General features: G+C 56.2%; 1 protein-coding gene across 1 annotated transcript in view; it reads left to right on the plus strand.

Annotated features, from left to right (window-relative positions):
- Positions 1 to 64: 64 nt before the first annotated feature.
- Positions 65 to 27,136, plus strand: part of RXRA (retinoid X receptor alpha) — a 102,524-nt gene continuing 75,452 nt past the window's right edge. The window contains exon 1 of the mRNA XM_063408923.1: positions 65 to 469. Within this exon, the coding sequence (XP_063264993.1) occupies positions 442 to 469 (28 nt within the window). The 5' untranslated portion in view covers positions 65 to 441. The remainder of the gene's footprint in view (positions 470 to 27,136) is intronic.

Here is a 27,136-nt window from a genome sequence, read left to right on the forward strand (position 1 = left end):
GCTGCTCGGCTCGGCTCGGCTCGGCTCGGCTCGGCCTGGCTTGGCTCGGCTCGGCTCAGGCACGGCTCGGCTCGGCTCAGGCACGGCTCGGCTCGGCTGGGCCGGGCTCCGGCGGGCGCTCCCGCTCCCCTGCGCGGGCCCCGGCGCGGAGCCGGGCGCGCCCGGCGGAGTTACATTGTTGGAGTTTGCCACAACTCCGCCGCCTCGGCTGCGCGGGGCCGCCGCTGCGGGGCCGCCGCTTCCCCGCTGCCTCCTCCTCCTCCTCCTCCTCCCTCCCTTCCTCCCTCCTCCTCCTCCTCCTCCTCCCCGTGGGTGTTTTTTTTTTCCTCCCCTCCTCCCCTCCTCTCCCCCCGCGCTGATTTCCCTCCCCTCCGCCCGCCCTGCCTGTGTGTTTTCGCCGCCGCTCTCGCCGAGCCCCTTGGCATGAGTTAAGCACCAGCCATGGACACCAAACACTTCCTGCCGCTGGGTGAGTTCTGTTCCGAGAGATTCTCCGTTCCTGCCGCGGGGGGTGGGGGGTGCTTCGGGACGAGAAAATCACCGCCTGTCCTGCCGCCTTCCCCCCCGGCCCGGCTCCGCTGCCCCCTCCAGCAGCGCGCACCGGGGGGCGGCGGGCGGGGGATGCGCTCGCCCCTTCCCCGGGGAGCGCCGCGGCGAGCGCGGGCCGGCCCCGGCCCCTGCCCCTGCCCCCGGCCCCTGCCTCGGAGTTGGTTATTTTTGTTTTGGTTTGCTGTTGGTTTTTTTTTTCCCCTGTCGTGCCGCAGCCTTAGGGACGGCGGGCCGCGGGCGAGGAGCCGAGCCGAGCCGAGCCGGGCTGGGCCGGACCGAGCCCCGGCGGGGCAGCGGCCCCAGAGGCGCTTTGGAACGGGGCAGCGGCAGCCGGCAGAGCCCCCTCCCTGCCGGGGGCCCGCTCTGCTCGGGGCTCGGCAGCCTGCGCTTCCCCCTCTTGCCTTCCCTCTCGGTTTATTTATTTATTTATTTATTTCTTCTTTAATTTTTGACTTTTCTCCTCTGTTTTTTTTCTTTTTTTTCCGGGGCGCGCAGCCGGGCAGGGGGAGGCAGCGCCCGCGGGGACCCCGCGCCGGCCCCTCCGCTCGCATCGCCGGCTGCCAGACCCGCCGCCGCTGGGACCCTCCTGCCTTTTTGTTCTTAGGGGTTTTTTTTCCCCCCCTCCCTTCTCCTTTTAGCTGCGTTTTAAAACCTATTTCCAGCCGGAGTTTGCCATCGTTTCGGTGACTTGAGTCAAGTCCTGGCTTGTAAAGGCGAAATGCCTCCTGCGTCTCGCTTCCAGGAGAAGTGATATTGCAGAGCTCAGTGCTCGGGGTGGGGGGAAGAAAAGTTTGAGCGAAGTCGCCTGGCGCCAAGTCCGGGCGAGGGGGAAGAGGGGCCAATGCTGCCATCCCTGTCCCTGCTGAGCCCTGTGGCTCCCAGCCTCCGGCCGAGCGAGCCATGGCCAGCGAGACCATCCCTTCTGGCTTCTCTGGGCTTTAAATCTGTGCTCAGCCTCTCCAGCCTGCGGGGCTGTGTTTTGTTTGTTTCTTTTCTTTTTTTCCTTTAATTTTTTTTTTTGCTTGTTTTGTTTACAAATTGCAATTTCAGTTGTTCCTTTCAAAGAGCAGGATAAACACAAACAACCGTCACAAGGTCTCCTGCAAGCCCAGCTCGCTGAGAGGGTTTCCAGGGCTGTGGTGGTCTGGGGGTTTTGGCAGGGAGACCCTGGCCCTGTGGGCTGGCAGAGCTGGAGGTGGCATCTCTGTGCCCTCAAAAATCCCAGTTTCACGGGATTTCAGCCCCTCGTTGGCTGGGAGATGCTGCTGGGGCCAAAAGCATCTCACCTGCACTGGGTCCTGATTCCAAATCAAACCAGTGCCTTTTGGTAGGGTCCAGTGCAGCTGTTGGGGCTCATCCCAGCAGAGGGTGCCTTGCTGGAGTGAGGGGTGGCTGTTTGGGGGATTCACATTTCCTTGGGTGCTCTTTTGAAAGACAATCCAAATTGTCTCTGTTGATCCAGGCAGGCTCAGGCCTCTGTGCATGTTAACTGTGTTTTCTATCAGTCCTGAACTCTGCTGTTACCCTATAAATGCTAAAAAAATCCCTTGTGTTATTAGTCAGGTTGATTTGAGGGGGTAGGAGGGTGAGAGTCTGTGTGACTGCTGGCTGGGGGAAAGGTTTTCACGCTGGTGCAAGTGGAAAACAACTGATTTATCTGCTCCTTTAGAAATGTGTGCGTGGCGGGGCTGTGCCACACACCGTGCTGCACACCAGGAGCATCCCCGGGGAAAACAGGACAGCCATCCTGGGGGAGCGTAAAACTTCTCATCCTTGTCTCAGGAGGAAATCCATCTGTCTGTGGGAGCTGTTTGGGGTGTGTGGTGTGGGATTGTGCTGCTGCAGGTGAGACTCCCAAACTTTCTCCGCTGGTGTTTCGGGCACCGATTGTCAAGAAAAATCCCTTTGGCTGCAAGGGCAGTGGTTGGTGCAGGTTTTGGAGGGGGAGATCTTGGTCCTGCTCTGGGCACTGCAGGCAGGTTGTGTCTAAAAGCTTGTGAGCAGTTTGAGGGATTGAGGGGAATGTGAACTGAGACCTTCCCAGTGAAACCAGAGCGGAGCTGGATGAGCCATGGGGCCTCTTTCGAGGTAGGATGGTCCAAAACCCACCAGGTCCCAACTTTGCAGAGTCCCAGGGTGTTTCACCAACCCTACCTCATGTCATTTTGGAAAAACCAAGGAGAGAAAAACAGCCCAGCTTGTGGGGTTTGCTTCCCTGCACACCAGGACAGGCCTGAGCTGGGCAACAGCAGCAGCACGGCCAAAATCCGACTCTGTTCCATCCCCATCAAAATCTCAGCTCAGTTTGGCCCAACAAGGCCAAACCTGGTGGTGGTTCCTGGCCAAGTCCTGCCCGTGGTTAGACTAAGATAACCCCGCTGATGTCATGGCTGGAAGTGTGGCCAGCACTGGGCACTTTTAATAGTAGTATCTCATTTTCCTGCTTCTCTGGAGAGCTGCTGGCAGATGCCAGCCAGAGGCTCCCCGTGAGGACAGCACGTCCCTGGGCATCTCCCAGGCTGGCTGCTGTCACCAGGCTGCCATCCCACTGCCAGGACAACCTGCAGCCTGTGGGCACAGGTACCTCCACAGCCCTGGTGAGGCTTAAAACACCTCGGGGTGCAGCAGATGCTGCCTTAGAGCCATCTGGAGTTACAGTCCTGCCTTTACTAGGCTTAGCTTGCTCGGGGCTGTTCAGCTTTTGCTCCTCTGTGTTGTGCCAGGTCTCCAGGAGGAGGAAAATTTAGCAAAAATCTGTGGTGCAAGTTCTTTTGAGGCTGTGGGGATCACCTCTGATGGGGTGCATGGGTTGAGGCCAGGCATTCACAGGGCACTGATGTGCAGACCAAGGACTCCGTTCTTCAGGTGGCTGCTTCTTCTCCAGCTTCTACGATCCTCTTAGTGCTTTTTTTGCCCCTTTGCCCATTCTCTGGGTATCTCTGGGGAGGAAAAGAGGGGTGGTGGACTTGAGGAGCTCTCCCTGGAGGCTCAGCTTTGTGGGGGAACAAACAGTTAATGGGTGTCAGCGCTTCCCTCCGGAGGTCACTGCAGCGGTTGTCACCTCTGTGTGTCCCTGTTCCCAGCCCTGCAGCCGTGCCAGGGCCGGCTGCAGCTGCTCAGGATGTGGACTGAGGACTGGCCGTGCCTGGAGCAGGAACACCTCCGAGGAAAACAGCAAAACAACCCCCGTGTGCCCAGCTGGGACAGCCCAGGGGCTGGGGGCTGCCTCGTGTGGGAGCGTGAGCATCCTTCAGGCGCCCTCATCCTGCATCCCTGGGCGTGGGGCTGGGATGAGCCTGGATTGGAGCTCCTGGGTGGGACCCTGTGTTGAGCCCTCACCAGCGTGCTCAGTCCTGCTCTTTATACCAGAATATCTCTTTATATTAGAACCTGACAGCCGATGGGACAATCTGCAGGGAGGAGAACTTTGGAGAGGTGTAGGAAGAGTCTGAGCATCCCAGTGAGGAAGGAGGGATCCTCTGCCCCACTTGTGGTTGTCTCCCTGGGGCTGCTGGGCTGGAGCAGGGCCTGGCAGGAGCAGGAGATGGAGTCTGGTTGTGTCCTGGTCTCTCCTGCTGGAGCCTCGTGTAGGGCTCGACCTCTCCTCGCTGACATATGCAAAACGAGCCGGGAAGGAATTCCTGCCTTTTCCAGAATCTGGGCTGTGACAGTGACATAAATCCCGAGAGCGTCCCTGAGTTTATTCCACGTCGTCCTGCTGTGTTGGAGGGAGCGTTTGTGTTTCTCAAATTTAGGGCATTTTATTTATTTAAAAGAGAGCGGGGGAGAAAGCCACAGAATTTGAGTTATTCATTGCAAATATTATTATTGGCGTTTTGCTCCTTTTGAGGGGGGAAAAAAAAACCAACAAGGGGGGAATCAAAACATTTCACTGGAAAATACACCCTGGCTTTGTCCCACCCACATCTTCAAGGCGAAAATAAATATTTATTAAGAAATGGGTTAAAACCCTTTTTGTTTAGTATTGTTTTCTGGGAGCAGGGGTGGGTTCCCATATGCCACCAGGCTGAATTTTGGATTTTTTTAGTTTTTTTGGGGGGATGGTTAAGGGAAGAAACAAACAGAGGAGCTGTGGGTGCTGCAGGGCTTTGGGGTGTGCTTAGGTCCTGCCTTGTCCGTGGGCTGTGTGTTCCTGTGAGCATCCTGGTGCCTTTTCCTGGGGATTGTGTGTGCTCAGAGTATTCCCCGAGCTCCCAGCTGCCTGAAATCCCCGAATCATTCCTGCTATAAATATCCCAGCAGTGAGACAGCAAGAGCTGGTGGCCCTTGGCAAGGGGCTTAGCAGGGGGGTGGTGCTGGTGTGGGGACACTGAGGGGTCCCTGTGCCTCCTCCACTGAGCCAAAGCTGGGATCCCTCAAACCCCTGCTGGCCAAGTGCTGCAGGGAGCTTCTCTGCGAGCTGGGCAACCTAATTGGGCTCTAATTAATCTTCCTCTGGCTCCGATCCCCGTGTCAGAGCCATCAGCACCTCCCGGGAAGGAGCTGGGGCTCTCCTCGCTCTGACCTGTGGTGTGGAGGGATTTCAGAGGGGTGCTGGGGGCTTTGGAAGGAGCTGGGCACTCTGGAGGGATGCTCAGGAGTATCAGAGATGCTCAGGAGTATCAGAGATGCTCAGGAGTATCTGATGGGTACCTCCAGGGATGCCCAGCACCGTGCAGGGATGCCCAGCACCAGAGGGATGCGCACGCAGCCAACACAGGATCCATCCCAGCACTTCTCTAATTGCTCCCTAAAAAGCCCAGGTGGGCTCTCCGAGTCAGTCGAGCTACAAAGCAACAGGGGAGGCAGCCTGGGTGGTTTTATTTTAATTGATTTTGTCAGGAGTTGCTGTATTTTATTACATTTAAAGACTAGACTCTGGAATAACTTTGAACGTTTGACACGCACACAAAAAGCAGCTTTCTGACATTTTCCTCTTTGCTTGTCTTTTATTTTATTTCTCCCCTCTCCTCCTCCTCAAAGGGAAGCGTGTGCCTGGAGGGAGGACAGAGGAGGAGGAGGGAGGAGCGGCTGTGTCTCTCCAAAGGCTGCTCAAACATCAAGGCAGCGCGAAGCAGATGAAATAATATTGCAAATAAGGATTTAAAAAACCCTACAGAAGGATCCCCACACATGCCAGCCAGCTCAAACTGCCAGAAGATTTTCAGACACAAGCAATTTAGCCTGGGAAAATGCTCTATTGTTGAGATGGAAACTGGCTGGGAGAACTTGCCTTTTCTGACAAGGTTTGGCTTAGAAAAAGCAAAGCAAAGTCAAGGAAACAACCTGAGTTTTTATTTAGAGGGGAGGGAGCTTTTCAAAATGGAGGGTGTTTTCTGAGATAAACAGGGAACAATTCCCTTGTGAGAAAGGGAAGAAAGGGCTCAAATTAAGCCCAAATGCAGCTCCTCTCCTTTGAAATTTTGTTTGACGTGGAGTTAAAAAATAATCCTGTTCAAACAGACCATTCGTAAGCACGAAATGCTTGGGCTTTTTTTATCCCCCCTCTTCTCTTTCCCTTTTCTCTGACTGTGATCCACAATAAAAGTTCCAAGGTTACACCTTGGGGCTGTAATTCTGGTCGCAGCTGTTCCTGTGCCAGCCCCTGCCTCTGCACATCAGGAGGGGATGGATGTGGCCTTCAAAAATTCCTCTGTCTGCCCAGATGAGACCGATGCAGGGTGGGAAACTGAGGCACGTCTGAGCTGGGAACGGGGCCCGGAGCGAGGGCGTGGGGTGGTTGTGAAACCTCGGCTGGGCCAGGCTGATCCCTCTGGGGTGGCAGCTCCACACAGCTCTCCTGGGCTTTGCAGGGTCCAAAAAACACCTCCCCCCAAAGCTGCTTTTTGGCCCAGGAGCAAAGAAAAGCTCCCAGGTGGGGTTTGTGGGCGAGCCAGGTGCTCCCAAAGCACAGGGCAAGGAACAAACACCCTAAAGATTGGGGTAATTTGGCAGCAGGATGAGGGCTGGCATCCCCTTCTGCTCTAGCAGGAGATAATCCCTCGCACTGTGGTCCTTGCTCCTTCTCCCATGCCCTGGGGGATTTGATTTTTTGGTCAAAGATTTGATTTTTTGGTCAAAGATTTGATTTTTTGGTCAAAGATTTGTTTTTTTGGATGGCCCATGAGTGGAGGTTGGTGTATTTGGGGTTGGGTCTTGCCTTTCCCTGGATCCCATCAGCTGCGGGATGGCTGCAGAGCCAAGAGATAAAAGGGGCAATAGCGGGATTGGGGACCAATAAAATGGTAATGGGATTCCCAGCTGGTTGTTACTTCTCATGGGCTCCTCTTTTTGGCTTTCTTCAGCTTTACAGACATGGGAAAAAAAAGGAAAAAAGCCCAGGGAGGGGAAGCTGAGGGAGCCTCCTGAGATTTACAGCCCCCTCAGCTCGGGGAGCAGATCCTTTGTGCTGCCAGCAGCCGATTAGGGAGGGATGCCCCGTCTCGTTTCTGCTGGGCGGGAAGGCAGAAACATTTGATTATTGTTTTTCCATTTCTGGCTGACAAGTGAGTGCTGGAGGAGAGTTGTTTTCTTTCTCTCTTTCCTTCTTTTTATTTTTTTTCTTTGCTGTGAACTCTGTGGGCTGCTGCGAGACAATTTTGTTGTGGGCAGCGCGTCTCCTACGTGCCCGTTCCGGAGTCACAGTGAGGCAATGGCAGTGGTGAGGCAAGAGAGGAAGGAGAAGTGCAGGAGGGGATGAGCTTCCAGCCCAAATCCAGCCCGAGGCACGGAGATGGAGGAGAAGGAGTGAGCTTCCAGCCAAAATCCACCCTGAGACACGGAGGAGGCATGGGTTGGGATGGGAGGGGATGGAGGAGCTGAGCGGGTGAGTGGTGGCAGAGAAGAGTTGGATCAGAGGCAGGAGCAGAGGTGTCACATGGAGCTGGGGGAGCTGTTTGGCTGCTCCTGGGGATGGGAAGGATGGGTGAGAGTGGTTTGCCAGTGCTGCAGCTCCCCTGCCCTGCTCCCAAGGACCAGATGTGGCTCTTGGAAAAGGGAGATGAAAGAATGCAAAATACCCTTTCTGCACTGGTCATCCTTACCAGACCAAACTGGGCTCCCCTTCTGCCCCCACCCCTTCTTTTTTCTGCCCCATTTGTGGGAGAGGAGGGATTCTACCAGGCCTGGGGAGCCGTGGCTGTGCCCGCAGTGGAGGAGCTGAGGTGACAGTGTGGAGCAGGTGGGGATGCTCGAGCACACTGTGGTGGGGAAATCCATGATCCCACACTGCATCCCATCAGTGCTGGGGCTGCTTCTGGAGACCCCTCAGACCCCACAGCAGCCCTGGGGGTGATGTTTATGGGGGTACCAAGGAGGGTCCCCAAGGCCTGTGAGGGACCAGGTGACTCGAGCGAGTTGAAAGCCGCTGCCTCGGAGCTCTGCACCTGCGTGACCAACCCTCCCTGCTGACCTGCACTTGTTCAAGTGTGACTTTCAATTGATCATAAAAATCCAGCGTGATTCACAGCGTTCCTGCCCTGCAGCCTGCCGGGCTCTGTCTCTCCTCATTCACGTAGCGTGAGAGAGCAGATTGCCCTCCAGTTCATCCTGCTCAGCCTTAATGGGGAGCCGCCGCTTACTGGGCCTCCTCCCCCCTGGAATATATTAAAAACAGTGGCTTAGCGTTTTAATTTAATTTTTTTTCCCCTCAAATGTGGGAAGGAAACTCCTCTCCAGGCCAGCTCCCAAAGCTGGGGGTGTGGGGAGAAGGGAGGGAGGTGCAGCTCCCCGCTCCATCCCGGCGCAGCCCCCGCGTGCGTGCGTGTGGCTCACAGACAGTGAAATTGCACCCTAGAGTTATAAAGCAATTGTCTAGCTCAGCAGCAGAATGAGCATGAAATGGTGCAGAAAGCAACTAAATAAAATTGGGTAAGGCAGATGCATGAAAATAATGACATCTCTATCCTGTCGTCAGGCGCGCTCGCTCTTCCTCGCTGATAAACTTTTATAACAGACTTTGCATTTATTTTCCCGGGAAACTCTCCTGCCGTGGAGATGTGTGTTGATGTGGGGTGAGCCCCTGCACTGCCTCCTGTTTTTTGGGGTTGTACATCCCTGCCCCTCTCCTTGCCCCTCTCCCTGCCCCTCTCCTCCCCTGCACTCTCCACGTCTCCCTCTCCTTGTTTTTGTTTTCAGAGCGGGATTTTTATGCTCAGTCAAACACCAAAGCGATAACCTTTGCGACTTCATTTCCTTTCTGCTGGCCGTGCCAGACTGAGGGAGCCCTGTGAGCTGGTGGCTCTCAGGGTGGCCTCCCATGTCCCACGCAAATGGGCTGAGGGATGCTTTCCTGGTTTGCTCTCCCTTTGGAGTTTTCTCCTTTTTCCTGTAAGGATGGGACTGAGCAGGCTGTCATGTGGGGTTTAGGACAGCACAGCAGGGATGGAACTCCACGTTGGTGCACTGGCTGTGTCATCCCTTCCCCCCGGTGATGGCTGGTGACACCAGGGCCACCTGCTCCCACACTCTTTATTTATCCCACTGAGTGGGTTAAAATGCTCCCAGTTTGGGCCTGGAGAGTTGGTTCAGCTGTGATTCCTCCCCAGGCTTTCCCTGGGCTCTGTGCTGCTGTCCCTGCTCCTGCTGGCCTCAGCTTCCCCATGCACTCCCAGGACACTGATGCTTCCAGCACAGTCCAATGTTTTGCTCATTTTGTGCCAGGATCCCTGTGGAGACTGGGAACAAGCCGCTCCTCTTCCCACCCAAGAGGCCCTTTAGGTGACATGAAGGCTGTGTCCCCGCTGTCCTCATGTCCTCCTGCCTCTGATGGCATTGCTGGGCATTTCTCCACGTGCTTGTGGTGCCGGGGATGCCCTTTGTGGACGGGATTTGCCTGCTGGATGCTGCCTGGATGCTTTGGAGTGCTCAGAACTGAGCTGCTCATGGATTCTTTTCCGTGTCTGCAAGGAAAAATCAGCCCTGGGCTGTGCTGGAGCCTGGGGCTCACCACCCAGCGCCTCTGCAGCAGAACCTCCATCTCTGGCTTTGCTGTGCTGTGTCCCTGGGGTCCCAGATTAGCTGCTCCAGTGCCTGCCCATCACACGCAGCCCAGCGTGGATCCCATGGGTGCGCTCAGCCCCGGAGCACAACAACACAGGACACGGCGTTTTCCCCTCCTCCTGCACAAACCCAGCTCCTCTGGAGTGAGGCAGAGCAGGAGGTTTCCCTGCAGGGATTATTCTGGCTCTGGGCAGCCGGATGCCAAAGCCCTGCCAGCTTTTTTTGCTGGTGTGGTTCCGCAGCACCGGAGCGGCGAGGAGGAGGAGGGAAATGCACGCGTGCAAAAATCAGTGTGAGAGCATAAATCAGGCCAAGAGTGAAAGGTTAAAGAAATCCAGAGGAAGCAGAGCGATGTGCGTGATAAAAAGGGGTTTCCTGTACCTACAGAGGCCACCCAGGCTCCCTTCCTGCCGGGGCAAACCAAAACTTTCTGCACCCCTAAGCAAATCGTGGCTGGCTGCTTGGGCACGCTGCGAGCCAGCCGTGCCAGCCTAGGTGTTAATGCCTTGTGCTTTACAGGCTGCTCTCCCCAGCCCCAGCCGTGGGATTTATTTATAGGATGCCCAGGCAGATGCTGGGAAGCTCTGCAGTGGGGAGTAGGGCTGGGAGGGCAGGATGCAGTGACCTGTGCTGCCCTAAATCCGCGTCCTCTCCACTGCCAGCCTTGCTGGTTTTCCACACCGTGCTCCTCATCAGGGCCCTGACATCAGAGGGGCTCCAGGAAGAGTTAAGGCTCCTGGGACAATTACCTGCAGGCCCCTATTTAAGCACTTAGGAAGGCTTAGCTGATCCCAGCTGGAGATAGCCTGGCCCCAGGCCAGCGGGTACCTGTTGTGTGCAAATGTGGGAGACTTTAAACAGCGCTTCAGAGCCGGGACTTGCTGGGAGCAGGACCCCCAGAGGGCAATTTGGGGTGGCTGCTGCTGGCACCCCGAGTTACACCCTGCCAGCACATTCCTCTGCTGTTTATAAACTTGGGAGACACAGATTTTATTGGCTGAGGGGGTTTTGGCAGTGTTTGGAGCTGTGTTTTAGTAGCGGTGCTGCCGTGCCCTGGTGCTTTGCCTTGGAGCGTCACCCTCCTCTCCGAGAGGGGGAAAACCAGCAATTCCCTTCTGGCAGGTTGCTCCCTCTTCATGCCTGGCCTGTGGGGCAGGTTTGTTCTGTGGGAATCAGAGGCCATCAGGCTTTGTTAGGCTGCGGCTCTCCCTTTTTCCCCCGTGTTTTTCTGCCTGGGATGGCCGAGGGGTGCTGGGCGCCGCTCCCTGCGGGCACCCGGCCGTTCCTCCGGTTGTCCCGGTGTTGAGCCATGGGAGCTGAGGCTGGGCAGGCGAGGAAAAACCACGTCTGGCGAGGTTTCACGGCCTCTAGGTGTGTGCAGGAAATGTTGCAGGGCAGGGATTTCTTGCAGCAGGCCCTGGGTGGCAGGTAACAAACAGCAAGGTGCCCATCTGGAGCCCTCACCCACGCACACCAGGGGAGGCTCCTCCTCTGCCGGCGCCTTCCCGAAACCCTGGGGCAGCTCAGGGGATGTGGGGCTGGTCCAGGAATGCTCCAGGTCTCTTTCTTGGAGCAGCTGAATTTGCCCTCAGATGCTGGAAGGTGCAGCACCATGCCCTGGGGACACAGCTTGGGGACACAGCTTGGTGGAGGTCAGCAGCACCCCAGGGATGGTGGTGGGGGAACCCCAACACTCAGGGCTTTCCCAAGCAGGCAAACCTTAGGATACAGCCTGGGTAGCAATGCCAGGGAGGGTGGAGCTCATCCTGGCTCATCCCTGAGAGCAGAGAGATGCTCCAATCCTGCCCAAAATCCGGGGACCCCAGAGCAGCCCTGTGGAGGGAGGACAGGATGCACTGGGGTGGAAGAGTGCTGGGTAGGAAGGGGTGAGCCTGGAGCTGGTGCTGGGATGTGCCCGCAGGGTGGGAGCAGCCAGTCCTGCCAGTTCTCCCAGGCTCTGGGAAGTCCCTCAAGCTGCAGTCGAGGCCGGGATGAGGTCCCTGGTCCCTCTCTGCCACCACTTCCAAGGGCTCTTCCTTGGCTGCTCAGTTTTAAGTCTTTGAGAGCACAGGCTCTGGTAAAACACCGAGAGCCTGGCCCTGGCTGGGAGAAAAAGCCAGCTCTGCGTGGGAAGGGAAGGCAGAGCCAGTGCACTCCAAATTTAAAGCACCTTTACAAGTGAATAAGGTAGAAGTGACTCTTGCAAAAAAATTTAAAAAAAGCCAGCCCCAATGCATTGAGCTGCCCTGTAATAGTCAGTGTGGAAATCACGGGCACATGAGGACTTGCAGCGAGGGATTAAATCCACAGCCTGATTTCCAAAGAGCAGGAAACGAGCTCCCAGTGCTGATTTTGGGGTTCCTATGAACCTTTGGGCAGAGGGCTTTTTGTCAGGGTGGGTTTTTGTGGACCCTGTGGCAGGATCTGGAGCTCAGCATTGATTTCATCGAGTGGCTTCAAGATTGCGTCAGCTTAACCAAGGACTGGGATTGACCCGCAGTGATTTGCTGACTTTATTATTAAGACAATGATGGGGCCGAGCTGGGGGAGAGGGATTTCAGTGTTCTCTGCCTGGTGGGATGACTTGGAACAGCACTGGCAGCACTACCCCAATTTTTCAGCCCTTTTTGCTTTGAGGAGGTAAAATCCTGAATGTACCTTGAGGGTTCATTGAGGAGGACTTTCCATCCCAGCTCTTGGCCCTGTCAGTAGCTGCAGAAGAAGAACGTTATAAGGAGCTATTCATCATTGCAATTATTTTATTAAGAGAACACTATGTGCTTGGGAGCTGGAAGAGATGGAGCTTTGGGATGTTTTCAGCATTATAAATACGGGTTGGTTACATCACCCAGCTTTTAAAAAATGGTGTGTGTCGTCCTAGTGAGAGAGGATTTGCAGACAACCTTGGAGAGGAGAGCCAGGTGGCTGTTCCCAGCAGGGACAGCAGTGCCACTTGTTTCTGCCTCTCCCTCAGGAACAGGGAGAGAAATCTCTGGGCTGTGCCAGGTGGGAATTTGAGTCTGTTCTGGACGTGCTGGAATGGTCTCCTTAGGGGCAGGCACATCATTCCCACGTGAGGTGGGATAGCCCAGCGCTGCTCCCGGAGCAGCCCCACACTGCCAAACCCCAGAGTGCTGCTCTGGGGGCTGCTTTGGAGATTCCTGCCCTGTGCAGGTTTCTCAGGGCTCGCCCACCTCGGTGCCACCTCTCCCTGCTGTGCCAGGGCTGGTGGCTGGTCCCTCTGGGGCTGGCACCTCCGGGTGCGTTATCGCGGCCGCGCGCCGGGGTAAAGTCCACCATGGGAAAATGCCTGGTGGACTTTTAACTGGAGTCCTCTGGAGAGCCCAGCTTAGAAAGCTTTAACTGTTTCGTGGCAATCTCTGCTGGAAGGTAAAGAGAGAATGGAGGAGAGGATGGGCTGCCCAGCTTGGGCAGTGAGGGCTTGCTCGACCACGGTGGTCGTGGGGGCAGGGCCAGCTGCTCCTGGGGTCACCATTGCGTGTCCCCACCCCTCCACTGGTTTTGCTGTCATAGCCTCAGCTCTTGGCCTGGCTGTGGTCTCCCAGAATGCTGCTTTGGGCATGAGGGGCTGCTCAGGGCTCACAGGACTGTGCTCCTCAGGACACAGCCCGTGTCCCTGCCCTGCTCTCCCCGCTGCTGTGTGGCCTCAAAGGATGAACCCTGTGGACGGGCAGGGATGGGCATCACTCTGCAGCATCCTCATCTATGGGAAGCTGCATCTGGAGGTTGAAAGGGGCCTTGGCACTGCCATTTTTGCTGTCCCACACTCTGATTTTTCCTCCTGCTTTAGCCACCTGAGCATCTGGAGGGATTTATTTCAGCATCTTCATCCTTCTCCCATTTGCCCTTTCCCTTGTTTTTGTTTTGCAGCTTTTTTTTTTCCCCTTCCAAGGTGTGAGTCTTGTTTGCTGTGGGTGGGTCTGTGAGCCCTGAGCAGGTCCCCACTGCCAGCCCAGCTGGTGACAGCAGCACAAACAAGCAGCCACCTCTCTGTGTCGTGGGGTGATCGATCCATTCTCACTGGGGAGAGGGCCAGGCGTGCTCCCAGAGGGATTTACAGAGGGAAATTCATGCAGTGTAGGATTTTTGTCCGTGGAGAGCAGCTCAGCGTGGGGTGGCATCGCTGGCTGTCCCTGCAGGCACAGCTCAGTGGGGCAGTGGGGAAGCCCCCATGTGCCACCAGCTGTGCCCTCAGTGGATGTGATTCCCAAGTGAGAAATCCCCGCTGTGGAAACCTTTATTACCGGGCAGAACTAGGTTTGTTTTGTTTATCATCCATTTACTTGGCTTTGGAGGCAAGCCCAGCCTTCTCCAATTTTGTGTGTGTGGATGTGTGATTTATTAGGATTCAGGGCTGGGGTTTCTTTTTTTTTTTTTTTTCTGGTTTAATTTCACTTCCTCAAACTGACAGGCCGTTTGAACAAACTTCTTTTGGATAATTTCCTCTATAGTTTTAGAGGGCCTCCTAAAAATAAAAGAGACAACGTTGCAACATGGTCGATAATTAAAAAAACGCCTTGTCTGTGACTGGCTTGGGCCCTGATTTTGGTAACGGAGAGAGCTCGGAGGGTAGGAAAAAAAACATGAGTTCTTTTTGGGTACTTGGAGCTTTTGACAGCACTTCAGGGATGGCTGGCTTTGCTTGTTTGGCTGTGGAGCCGTGATCCCAGGCACACTCGGGCATGTTCTCCCCATCCGCTCCATTAGCAGCGCCGTGCGTGTCCAAACCCCTGCCAGAGAGGTTTCCTCTCCTTGGCTCGATCTGTTCCACAGCAGTCAGGAACAGGGAGGGGGGGAAGAAATAAATAAAAATCCATTTAAGAATGGATGTTCTCACTGGAGAATGTGATGGGAGGCTCCAGGGAGCAGGTAGGCGAGGGCAGAGCACCTGTGCTGCCTTGAGCTGGGCTTGCCGGCGGGCTCTGCCCGGGGTTTTTACGAGGATTTCGCAAGCCAGAGTTTCGAAATGGCTCTGAGAGGGCTCTTGCTGGGCGTTCTCCTGGTGCTGGGAGGTGCTGGGGAGCCCCGGCAGGGTCGGGGCAATGCTGGGGGCACGCAGGGTCCCGGGGGGCTGCGCTGTGCCCGTGCCTGTCAGCACAGAGATTGAGATGAAGGAAAACTTCCTTTCCTGCTGTCCCAGCTATAAAAGCATGAGAGAGCAAGAGAGAGAGAGAGAGAAAAAGATTTCCCCCAGGGATCAGCAGTGATAAAAAGGCTCTCTTTTGAAAAGCAGTGAGAGAAAAGAAGTGTGTCTAATCCTCACAGAGAAGAAAGGGAGAACATCCCTCTGCTGCGAGCTGGGCGGGGGCTGGAGGGACCCCGGTGTGGAGGCAACAACTCAGAGCTCCTGCCTGGCCAGATCCTGCCTGCTGCAGAGGAATCCTCTGGGCCGGAGCAGGGAGAAGTTTTATTTCCTGGGATCCATTTGGGTGGGCTTGGAGGAGCTGCTGGGGGCTGGCTGTGGTGCAGGGTGAGGGCTGGGGAGATGCTGCTGGCTCATCCCCACGTTGCTCAATCCCTGCAGAGCAGCTCTGCTGCTGGCACCCTGCGTGGGAGAGACTTGCACAGGTTCTCTTTCCCCTTTTCCCCTTGGCCCCGGGACTGGAGGAGGCTGGAAAGGGGAGCTGCAGCCCCGAGCGAGGAGGGATGTGTGTCCCCAGGGCAGGTATCCCAGGGCCTGCTGCAATCCTGGATCCCTTTTTCCCGTGATACGGGGCTGTGCAGCTGGCCTGACTGGCTGTGGCACCTTCTGACTTTCCTTTCCTGCTCCAACCCTGTCACCATTTCTTTGGTGACAGCTGCAGTGTCCAGGCTTGGCACAGGAGCTGCTCTGTCACCCTGTCAGTGATGGGACAGTGGTGGCTTGGCCACTGGTCCTGTGCTCACCACGTTCGAGCCGAGGCCACCACGGTGCTTTTATTGCTGTTGTGGTTGATGATTTATTTCCAGCAGCATCCGCCCCGTCTTGTGACTCGATTAAAAATTAAAGCAAACAGAGCAGAGTGCTGTGGTGTGGCTGCTGTGAGCCCAGGGTCCCTTCCCCGAGCCCTGTGGGGTTCCCAGCCTGTGGACTGGGACAGGGAAATCCAGGAATGGGAGGGAAAAGGTGGATGGCAGTGGAATGAGCTGTGTGGCCACGAGGGATGGAGAGGTGGGTGCTGAGTGGGAGCTGTCAGTAGGATCAGGATCCTTTCACGGACTGTAGAGCTTGTGAATGTTTATTTGTATCTCCTTGGGCTGAATAATGGTAATCCCCGGCTAATAAAGCCCTCATTAGGCTGAAATTAATGAGTTTATGTTTCAAAATACAGCAACAGCAGCACTCAAACCCACAACCCTGCAAAGGGAACTCCATCAGGAAGGGATGGGAGGATGGGGCAGTGGTGCCAGGGAGCAGCTGGGGAGGAAAACCAAGCTGGCATTGGGGTGTGCCTGCTCCCTGCAGAGCCTGGTGGGCAGTGGCAGTCACAGGGGTGCTGCAGCATCGGGATGTGCTGCTGGGGAAGGATTTTGGAGACACCCATCAGCGTTTTGCTCCTGCTGGCTGGTGGGACCAGCATGGAGCATCCTTGTGTGCAGCCTCCTGAGCCACATGGCTTTAGAGACAACACCTAGCACGTCTCAGTGTCACTGCTGCTCTTCTTGGTGGCAGCAGGAAACCAGGGCAGAAATTCTGCAGATCATCCTGGGATGTCACAGCAGACAGCTTCAGGGAGCGTCTGCTCCAGCTTTTTGGGGGGCTTTGGCAGAGCCCACCACCCTCTGCTTGTGTAAGGAGGGATCCAGTGAGTCACCAACCCCTCTCAGAGAAAGGGGAGCAGGAAATTACCTCACAGCTCTTGTGAAAGACAAAAGCTGGCTTGATACCTATAATTAAAGCGGGTGTCAAGGAATGAGGTGCAAATTCCTCAGGGGGCATCTCACCGGGAGGGAGAGCAGCAGCGCCTGCTCCTGCCGGGTCAGGGGCTGGGGAGAGGCTGGTGCTGAGCCCCCAGGAGCTGATGTGAGCCCCCAGCTCCTCTCCTTCCCAACAGTAGGAGCTGATGTGGATGGCAGGGCTGTGTGTGTCCTGTCCCCACCGTGCAGCTCCAGGCAGCACAAGGGCTGCAGGAGGGTGCCCCATGCTCAGTGGGGTGGTGGATCTGCAAAAACCCTCCTGGGAAACGTGTGGGACCTTACCAGGGGCAGGGCTGGGGAGAGAAGGAGGTGAGGGGGTTTTGGGGTGTGGTTTGGGAATTGCAGTTTGGGAGCAGGGGCAGAAGCAGGTTGTGGAGGCAGCAGTGGGGTGATCTAGGGGGGAGACCCAGATGTCCTGCATCCCCCTGGACACAACACCCCAGCTCTGTCCCTGTGGTGCCTTCCCAGCAAACACCAAATCTGCTGAGCAGATGGAAAAACCAAAAAGAGGAAAAAAAAAAGACCCAACACCCTACCCAATAATATGAGGAAGAAATGTTGGTGTGTCCTGGGTGGATTAGTCGAGACTCCTTGCTGGATTCCTCCGAAGGGAGGTGCTGGTGCTGGAAGCCGGCCACCAGCAGGGCCTGCCGCATTTTTCCTGGATTCTCTTACCGTTTGGGGACTGAACTTTGGTCTGAAAAATAGGTATTTTTAACTTGGTTGTGTCTGGAGCTTGTCTCGGCTTCGGGCTGCTTGGCTTTCTCCTGTCCTGGCAGGGCAGTGAGATGGATGTGGTGGGAGGTGAGGACCCTCCATCCCCGGCTGGACCAGGAGGAGGAAGCAAGAGGAGGAAAGGTTTGCTCTGACGCAAAGAAAAGCGTTTCAGAAGGTTCCTCCTGCTTGGTCCAATCACCCAGGAGAAGTGTGGAGCAATGGGACAATGGCAGCAGTGATGGAGACATGGGCGAGACAATCTGCCGCTGAGATAGCTGTGGAAAACAAGGAAGGGATGGGTGTCTGGGAAAGGCCTGTAGCCCCAGCATGCAGGACTGATGGACCCAGACACCATTGCCTTGGAAACAGCCACTGAAGTGTGCAACATTCCTGTCCCTGGGGGCTCCTTTCCCTCCCTCCAGCTGCGGAGCTGTTGCAGGACGCTGGCACCGCTGGCCCGTGCGTGCCACCCGGGCTGGCCCTGGGCCACGGGCTGGGCTCAGCCTGGCAGGCTGATAAGGCTCTGCTGAGGGCTGTGCTCAGCTCAGGGCTCTGCAGGGCAGGGCGGTGGGCCCGTTGTTTATTGTAGGGTTGCTGGCCACAGTGGCTCTGCAGGGTGTCACTCACTTCCCCTGCTTGGGGACAGAGCCTGCCCAAGCCAGCGGGACAATCCGGGCTGTGTGTTCGTAATTAAAACAAATAAAACAAACCCATGCACGGCCTTATTTACAGTACGGGCTCGGGAAGAGTCAAGCTGAATATTGTTTCCTCGCCGAGTTTTTCCCTTTGTGGCTCACACACGAGTTTGTTGTTGTTGGCTGCTCCCGAGGCCGCGGTCTCGCGTGCCGGGGCTGCTGCCGGCCCGCAGCGGGCGGCCTGGAGAGCTGGCATGGGGTGGCCAGGGATGGACTTTGTCCATGGGCATCCCTGGGAGCTGGCGTGGGGTGGCCAGGGCTGGGCTCTGTCCATCGTGGGCATCCTGGAGAGCTGGCATGGGGTGGCCAGGGCTGGGCTCTGTCCAGTGTGGGCATCCTGGAGAGCTGGCATGGGGTGGCCAGGGCTGGGCTCTGTCCAGTGTGGGCATCCTGGAGAGCTGGCATGGGGTGGCCAGGGCTGGGCTCTGTCCAGTGTGGGCATCCTGGAGAGCTGGCGTGGGGTGGCCAGGGATGGACTTTGTCCACGGGCATCCCTAGGAGCTGGAGTGGGGTGGCCAGGGCTGGGCTCTGTCCAGTGTGGACATCCCTGGGAGCTGGCATGGGGTGGCCAGGGCTGGACTTTGCCCATCCTGGGCATCCCTGGGAGCTGGCATGGGGTGGCCAGGGCTGGACTTTGCCCATCCTGGGCATCCCTAGGAGCTGGCGTGGGGTGGCCAGAGCTGGGCTCTGTCCAGTGTGGGCATCCCTGGGAGCTGGCATGGCTGGCATGGGGTGGCCAGGGCTGGGCTCTGTCCATGGGCATCCCTGGGAGCTGGTGTGGGGTGGCCAGAGCTGGGTTTTGCCCATCCTGGGCATCCCTGGGATCTGGTGTGGGGCAGTGAGGCCTGGGCTCTGCCCCCCTTGCTGCTGTGGCTCCTGCTCCATGGCCCATCTGGGATTATCCATGGAGAGCCAGTTGGGAAGGGTGACTGTGCACAGCAGTGAGCGTGGCGCCTTTGTGAAGGGAAAGGTTTTTGCTGCTTGTGGGACTTGCTGCTGGCACAGCAGGGATCTGTTTGGGGTGAAATCTTGGGGCTTTCCTGCAGAGGGGTGGCAGGTGATTTTCCAAGAGGCACCAGCATCATGTGCTGGTTTTTGTTGCCTGCAGCATCCCTGAGAGAACTGCAGGGCCCTGGAAGTGCCACAGCACCTGGCAGGATGGACCTGTGGGCTCTGGGAGGGAGCAGCTCTGGCTCCAGACTCCCACCCAGGGCTTTGGGCCAGTGTTGTCCTGAGGGTGGAGAAGGGGACGTGGAAGGGATGCTGCTGCAGCCCTGGGGTGTTGCACCCACCCAGCAGTGTTCGTGCAGCCTCAGGTGATGCTGAAGGTGATCTCTGGCTGGGGAGAGGGATATGCCCACGGGTCTGTGCGCCCAGGGAGGGGACACGGATGTAGAATTGTCCAATTTTCACCCTGCTCCTTTCGGGCGGGTACCAGCACAGCGAGGCCGGGCAGGGAGGGCTGGCTGGGGTGCAGAGGAAGGTGAGCACCCCCCTGGTGCCGAGCTGCAGGCAGACACGTTCCCGTGGGAAGCATATGGCAGGTAATCCAGCGCCAGATGGGAATTGGCTCCCGCGGCCCCCGGCGCAGCTCCCGCACGCACAGCCAGGCAGCGCTCGGTGTGGTGGCCCCAAAGCCACCCCTGGGAGGGTGGCACGGCTGCATGGCCTCGTGCAGCCCAGCAGGAGCACCCCCAGGGGCACTGGTGCTGCTGCCTGGGCACTGGTGCTGCTGCCCGGGCACTGGGGCAGCCAGCTGGGCACGGGCTCTGCACGCACCGAGCACACCAGCCCTTGCCTAGTGGGGCCCGGCTTAAAGCTAGGCTTAGGAGGTCAAAATCTGGCTAATGAGTTAATGGCAATTAATTAACTACGGGGCACTTTGCAGATATTAACTAATTGTTCTGCTGTGAGCGCGGTGTGTGCGGTTACCCCACCCGCCAGGCTGGGGTGTGGAGGAGCTTCACACCCGCGCTCCAGGTGTGTCACCAGCAGGGCTGTGACTCGAGCCACGGCTAATTCTGCTCCTCTTGGTGTGGTGAGAAGGCTGCAGGCACTCAGGATCAGACCCCACCGTAGATCCCTCCCTGTTTTTCCAGGTTTTTCTCTGCACCCACAGACTTCAGAGCCTGAGCATCTCTCTGCCTGCTCCCGTCCCCGGGAGCGTTTTAGGGGCAGGCAGCTGAAGCCACGATGTTCCTGGTAACCACCACCCACGCAGGCAGTCCTGTGTCTGCTGGCTCTTCCCTGAGCTCCCCAGAAGCTGCAGCAGCATCTGAGCAGCGTCTGTGGTACCCACAGCACGGTGGAGGGTTTGCAGAGAGAGAGGAGCCCTCCAGAGCTCAGGCTCCTCGCTGGGTGCAGGAGATGCTTTGGTGCAGGTGCAGCTATTTTTAAATCCCTCTGGACAGAGTGGTTTGGCCCCTGTGCACTTTCTGTTTGTTTGTTTATTTACTTTTTGGCGGCTGAGGAGTTTGTAGAAGTGACTCAAACGTTGACTTATTTTGTCAGCTTCTGGGGAAGGGATTAAATCTCAGAGCTCCATTGTGCGAGCAGATCTAATTTTAGGCCTGTGATCTTAAAATAGAAGAAAGGAGAGGCAAAAAAAAGAGCAGTAATTAGGCGTTTTTCCCTGGGCCAAGGGAAAACAGGCTGTGAGGTGGCCCCAAGGAAGAGATGTGGCTGCCTACAGCCAATGTCAACACTTTGGGAGGCGGCTGGAGCTGCTCCTGGCTGGCACCAGGAAAGGGCACAGCACGGTGGTGTGGGGACAAGGTGAGGATTAACCCCCTGGTCTGATGGCACCGGGAAAGGGCACAGCAGAGAGGTGTGGGCACAAGGTGAGGATCAGCCCCCTGCTCTGATGGCACCCGGGTATTTTGGTGCTTGGCCAGGGTGGGGACCCACAGCGAGGTGGGCATGGTTGCTCATCCCACCCTGATGGCTCAGGGCTGGTCCAGCTCCTGATGGAGTTCCTGGCCAGGCAAGGTGGATCTTGTGCCCACAGCCCCCATGGCCACATCACCCTGTGCAGGTGACCCTGGCTGCTCCCAGCATCCTTCCCCACCGACAGGACAAAGGTAGAGAGGAAATGTCCCTGTGATGGGGGGGACACAGAGGTCAGGTCCCGTTTTGTGGCAGGACTCGTCATCCTGTGAGCAAATATTCTGGTGATATTAAAATGCTTGGGATTTTCTAGCGAATCGAAGCTCTCCCAAGCAGTGCCAAGAACAATTCAGCAGCCTCCAAAAACAGCTTTCCCTGAGGATTACTTGTTCCTCGTGCCAGAATGATTGATGAGAACGGGGAGGTTCAGTCCGGTGTGACATGATGGTCTCGTCCCTGCACCCGGCAGGGGCTGTGCCATGGGATCCCTGCTCTCCCTGCAGCCCCTGCAGGAGGCTCATCAGATCTCAGAAACATCCCATGAGCTTGTCAGCACTTTGTAATCTCCTTTCTCCCTCCTCTCCAGGAAATTTCTTGCAAAGGTGTTGACAAAGTCAGAGGATGCAGGGGCAGCTCGTGGTCAGCTCTGTCTCCCCGAGCATCCACCAAACCCTCCTGCCTCTGTCAGAGCCTCTCCTCACCTCTGGCAGCCTGGCTGGCTTGGAGGGGATGGAAACCTGCTCCTACTGACACTGCAGGAATAATTCTGGCTGTTACCTTGATAGCAAAACCAGCAAACTCCACGAGCTGCCTTCAAACTGCCAGCAGGAGCAAAAATGCAAGGCATGTGTTTAGGGAAAACTTCAGTCTCTGGGTGTTTTTCGGGAGGAAAAAAAAAACATACACAAGACTGTTTGCTTTTGCTCGAAACCTCCTTTGTGATCCCCCTCTCTTGGATGGCTCAGTGACTTTCGACAGCTCACACTGTAGGTGGATGTTTGTGCTTGGAGATGTTTTTCCATATGCTCCTCACAGCTCCGCTCGCGGATTTTGCACATGGGCTGCAAGGGAGAGGTAGGCTGCTCTAATATCATATGATAATGTGAAATTAGCTCCACTTTACATAAATTGAGACACCCAGGCGCTTCTAGGCCTGGGTAGGGCACGCTGAGGGTTCCTGCCCTCCTTCCCCTCTGCTGGGAGGGGAGGCAGAGCCCCGGGGCTGGCTGGCAGCAGGATCCTGCAGCTCCCCGTGCACACAGGCTCTGCTCTCCCCTAATCCACTGCCAGCTCAGGGTGAATTCCAACCCGTGGTGGAAATTTAGGTCAAAGGTGCTTTTGGTTCAGAGGAATACGATCAAATTAGGGCCTTTTGTGTTTGCCTGTGTTGGTTTGTTGGGTTTTTTTTCTGAAGGGACTTGCGTAGGCGCATAGCTGGGCAGATCCTGACCATCCGTAAATCAGGACAGCGCTGCCTGTGCCTGTGGCAGGGCTGGAATTTCAGCTGGAAAGGTCACAACTGGTCCAGGGCTGGTTTTCAGCCAGGGATATCTTTCTGGCTCTGCCTGGAAGGGAGAGGTGTGGGCAGAGCTGGCAGAGCCCCTGAGCCTGTGGTGTTTCCCTGAGCCCACCCTGAGGGAGGGTTGGCTCAGGGACTGCTCTGAGGCCCAGGAGTTGGAGGGATTAAAATTTTATCCCTTGAGAAAAGCAACGTCACCGTGCTGGTTGTGAGCTGGGAGGTTCCCACCAAAGCCCCTGCAGTCCTGGGGAGACTTTGCTGTTGCCACCCCATTGCCCCAGCAGTGCTGGGATAAACTGGTGGGGTGCTCCCTCACCCAGCATCACCCAAGCTCCAGGTGCATCCCATGGGAGCTTCCTCTGGTCCTGCTTGTGCTGTGACTGCCCTGTGCTCCTTCTGTGCCACCCCCTCGGTTTTCTATGTTCCAATGAACCAGGCACTGGTGTCATTTCCAGCTCTGGGTCCCCTGGGCAGCTGCTCACTGGAGGCAGCAGCACTCTGGGCTGGCAGGAACAGCCAGGAGGGAGAGGAGGCACAGGGAAATCCAGCCTTCTGCTGGCAGCAGGCGTGAGGAGCAGGGAGGAGAGCAGGAGTTAGGTTTGTGGTTTAGTGCCTCATCTGCTGGGACCTCTTTGCCCAGAGGAGATGGCTCTGTGTGTGCCAGAAATCAGCTGTTGTGGCGTTGGGGTGTTAATCAGCTCCGTGTCTGCAGGACAGGAGCATCCCCACAGCCCTGGGCGTTCCTGTTGCATGGGATCCTGCATCCCACTGCCCTCCTGCATCCCACTGCCCTCCTGCATCCCACTGCCCTCCTGCATCCCTTTCCCCTCCTGCATCCCTTTCCCCTCCTGTGTCTCATTGCCATCCTGGCCCCCATTGCTGTCCTGCATCCCATTTCCCTCCTGTATCTCATGTTCCTCCTGCATTCCACTTCCTCCTGCATGCCATCCTTCATCCCATTGCTATTCTGCATCTCTTTCCTCTCCTTCATCCCGCTGCCATCCTGATCCCACTGCCCTCCTGGTTCCCATTTCTCTCCTGATTCCCATTTTTCTCCTGATTCGCATTTTTCTCCTGATTCCCATTTCTCTCCTGATTCCCATTTCCCTCCTGATTCCCATTTCTCTCCTGATTCCCATTTCCCTCCTGCACCCTGCTGCCCTCCTGGTTTCCATTTCTTTCCTGATTCCCATTTCTCTCCTGATTCCCATTTCTCTCCTGGTTCCCATTTCCCTCCTGCACCTTGCTGCCCTCCTGCCTGAACCGTGCAGTTCTCACTTGTGGTCAGGGCCAGGGGAAGAAGAGGCAGCTACGTGGTGAGTTCTCACGGTAAATATGCTAAATCCCCATTTTTTTGTGGTTGGTTTTTTATGCTTGGTTCTTTTCTGAAGAAATCCACGGGTTGGCATTGCTGAATAAGGCGCCACAGCCTCCTAAAACCTGTTTGTTTTCATTCTGACATTAACACGAGGTCTGAAATCAGCGCTGCAATTTCCAGGCCCGTTTGCGATTAGCGATAGGCAGGAGGGAACCATTCAGCCTGAAATTAATTCTGCTGGGGTGCGTTGGGGGCTTTTTTTGTGAATTTCTTCCTTTTTTTTTTATTATTGATGCATAATGTATGATGAGAAAAAGTGAAAAAATAATTAAAGTCTGAAGAGCGCTGCATGGATTCATTCATTATGAAATCTGGGTCAGCAGCCGGAGAAGGAAAACAAGGAAGGGGGGGCTGCTGGAGTGGAAAAACAGGACTTCAGAAGCGCTGCAGGCACGGCAGGAATGCGCGAAAGGCCCTTTGCAGGCAGCCTGGGAAATCCGAAATTGCATCGTGGCTGCCCCCCGAGGAGGAGCGCGCTGCCGGGAAGGGGAGGGGGATGCAGAGGGGATTCCCTCTCCTGCCTGCCTCTGCTCGGGGCTCCATCAGCCGGGGAGCAGCCGTGCTGAGCCAGCAGATCTGCAGAGGGGATGGGGAGAGGAGGAGAGGGCTGTGCTGGGGACAGTGTGATCCCAAAGGGCTGTGCTGGGCATTGGGGCTCAGCAGTGTGATCCCATAGGGCTGTGCTGGGCATTGGGGCTCAGCAGCAGTGTGATCCCAAAGGGCTGTGCTGGGCATTGGGGCTCAGCAGTGTGATCCCAAAGGGCTGTGCTGGGCATTGGGGCTCAGCAGCAGTGTGATCCCAAAGGGCTGTGCTGGGGCTGGGGCTCAGCAGTGTGATCCCAAAGGGCTGTGCTGGGCATTGGGGCTCAGCAGTGTGATCCCATAGGGCTGTGCTGGGGCTGGGGCTCAGCAGCAGTGTGATCCCAAAGGGCTGTGCTGGGGATTGGGGCTCAGCAGCAGTGTGATCCCAAAGGGCTGTGCTGGGGATTGGGGCTCAGCAGCAGTGGGATCCCAAAGGGCTGTGCTGGGGATTGGGGCTCAGCAGCAGTGGGATCCCAAAGGGCTGTGCTGGGGATTTGGGTTCAGCAGTGTGATCCCAAAGGGCTGTGCTGGCTCAGAGCATCCTTGTACCACCAGCATCCCTTTGCTGTGCCGTCCCTGTGCCATGACATCCCTGTGCCATGGCATCCCTGTGCTGTGACATCCCTGTGCCATGAAATCCCTGTGCTGTGACATCCCTGTGCCATGAAATCCTGTGCTGTGACATCCCTGTGCCATGAAATCCCTGTGCTATGGCATTCCTTTTCCATGGCATCCCTGTGCTGTGACATCCCTGTGGCATGAGATCCCCGTGCCATGAGATCCCTGTGGCATGAGATCCCCGTGCCATGAGATCCCTGTGTCACAAGATCCCTGTGCCATCATATCTCTGTGCCACAAGTATCCCTGAGCACATTGCTTGGATTTTGGGATTTCAGCCCTTGCCTAGGATGCAGCTAATTGAATTGCAAAGAGTGTGGTTGAAACTTGGAGTCTTCCCCGCTGGCAGGAAGCGCAGAGATTTCAAACCGTGCTTTTGTGCTGGTTTGGGAGAAAAAGACAGGATTTTTGGAATTTAATTGCAAGATGGAAATTCCTCTCCTTCCTCTCGCTCCTTCCACAGGAAATATGGCCCAAATTGATCAGACTTTGCAAACAATCAGCATTCATCCTTGGGAAATATTCCATCATAGGAGCATTCATCCTTGGGAAATAATTTTCTGACCCAGTCACATTAAGTGCTCTTCTGAGCAAGCACTCTCCATCCCAGTCCCCGGCAGGATGGAGCCGTGATCCCAGTGGGAGCTTTTGGGCTTTCCCTTCAAGCAAATATTAATTCAGGCAGTGTCAGGAGACCCTTCCTCTTGTTTTAGCCCACTGAACAGCCACGGGATTCGGAGCTGCTCTGGGGGAAGCCCTTTGGTCTGGCTTGTGCACACGCTGGGTTTTATCCCTTCTGCAAAGATCCCCTCCCTGCTGTCCCGCAGATCCGCTTGCATCATGTGGGAACCATAAATAAAAGGCTGTGGAATTCAGCTGCCTGTGTTGCAGCAGCGAGGATGAGATAATCCTGCGTGCAGCAGACGCGGCAGGATGGGATGGGCGTAAAGGACGGACAGAAATGTGCATTGATCCCGGCTGCTGCCTGCACATGGCTCTGCCTTTCCCTCCCAGGGAACTTCCTGGGGTGGATGCAGCTCCGTGCTGGTGACACGAGTGACACAAACAGAGCTGCCTGAACCCCGGGGGTCCCTCCAGGATCGCTGGTGCTGCCTGTGGCACTCACTGGGTGTCCAGGAATGCGCCCAGTGCTCCTTCCCTGTGCAGCAGCATCTCCAGCTGTCACAGTTTCCCTCGGGGGATCTGGTTTCCCTGCCGTATAGACCAGCCAGATTTAGTTCCAGGCTATGCAGAAAGGGCTGCTTTGGGATGGGGAGTGCCGGGAAGGAATGGTTAAACCGGAGAGGCCGGGATGTTTTCCCACACGGTGAGCGCTGGGGGAACACAGAACTCGTGTTGGATTGCAGAGAAGTAATAACGCTCCTAATTTTCCTGTGTGATTTAATAAAAATGTAAATTGGCTTCAGGTGGATGACTCACTCCGGAGGGTGGTGTCGATCAAGATGATTTGGTGGCTGTGTGGAACCAGCTGGGCTTTGTTCCCTCTCCTCAAAGGCAGCTGGAATGGTTCTATGGTGATGGCGTGGTGGTGGTCTGACCCCTGGGCTCCCAGATTCCTGCTGAGCCCCTCACCCTGTTTGGCTCCAGCATTTGGGGACAGGGAATGGTGGGCAAAGCCATGGTGGCTTTATGCAGTGTTGGTGGATGTGTCCCATTGGGAACTCAAGCCCTGAAAAGTGTCCTGGTGCCAGCAGGGAGGCAAATCTCTGCCCAGGACTCATTGTGGGGCAGGATTTGGCCGATAACAGGAGGGTCTTCCATCCTCCTGCTCCTTCCAGGGCGGGTGAAAGCGTGCCAGGATGCTGCACTCTGACCCCAGTCCAGCTCTGGACACTAATGGATTACAAATAACAATAATAAATGACAGGAGATGGGATAATCTACCTACTGTAATGTTGTATTACCGTGGCCGTTAGTTATAGATTAATATATAATTGTATTACATTGGCTACATATGCATAAAGCTCGTGCTGCGGAGCCTTTAACTCTCTGTGGTTCGCAAAGAAACTTCGGGGCTTTGATCCCACACATCCCAGGAGCTCTCTGCCAACATCCCAGGAGCTCTCTGCCAAGGCATCTCCTGTGTTTTTGCCAGCCAGGATCACCCCTGCTGCCTCTGTGTGCTGCTGGAGCACCATCCCCATCTCCCCGGGGTGCGGTGCAGGGATGCAGGGAGCATCCAGCCGCAGGGGATTTGCACATTTTGGTGAGGGGAGAGCGGGAATCCTGCATCCCCCTGCTCCCATCACTTTG

This window comes from Prinia subflava, chromosome 12 (assembly GCF_021018805.1).
Source record: "Prinia subflava isolate CZ2003 ecotype Zambia chromosome 12, Cam_Psub_1.2, whole genome shotgun sequence".
NCBI lineage: Eukaryota > Metazoa > Chordata > Aves > Passeriformes > Cisticolidae > Prinia > Prinia subflava.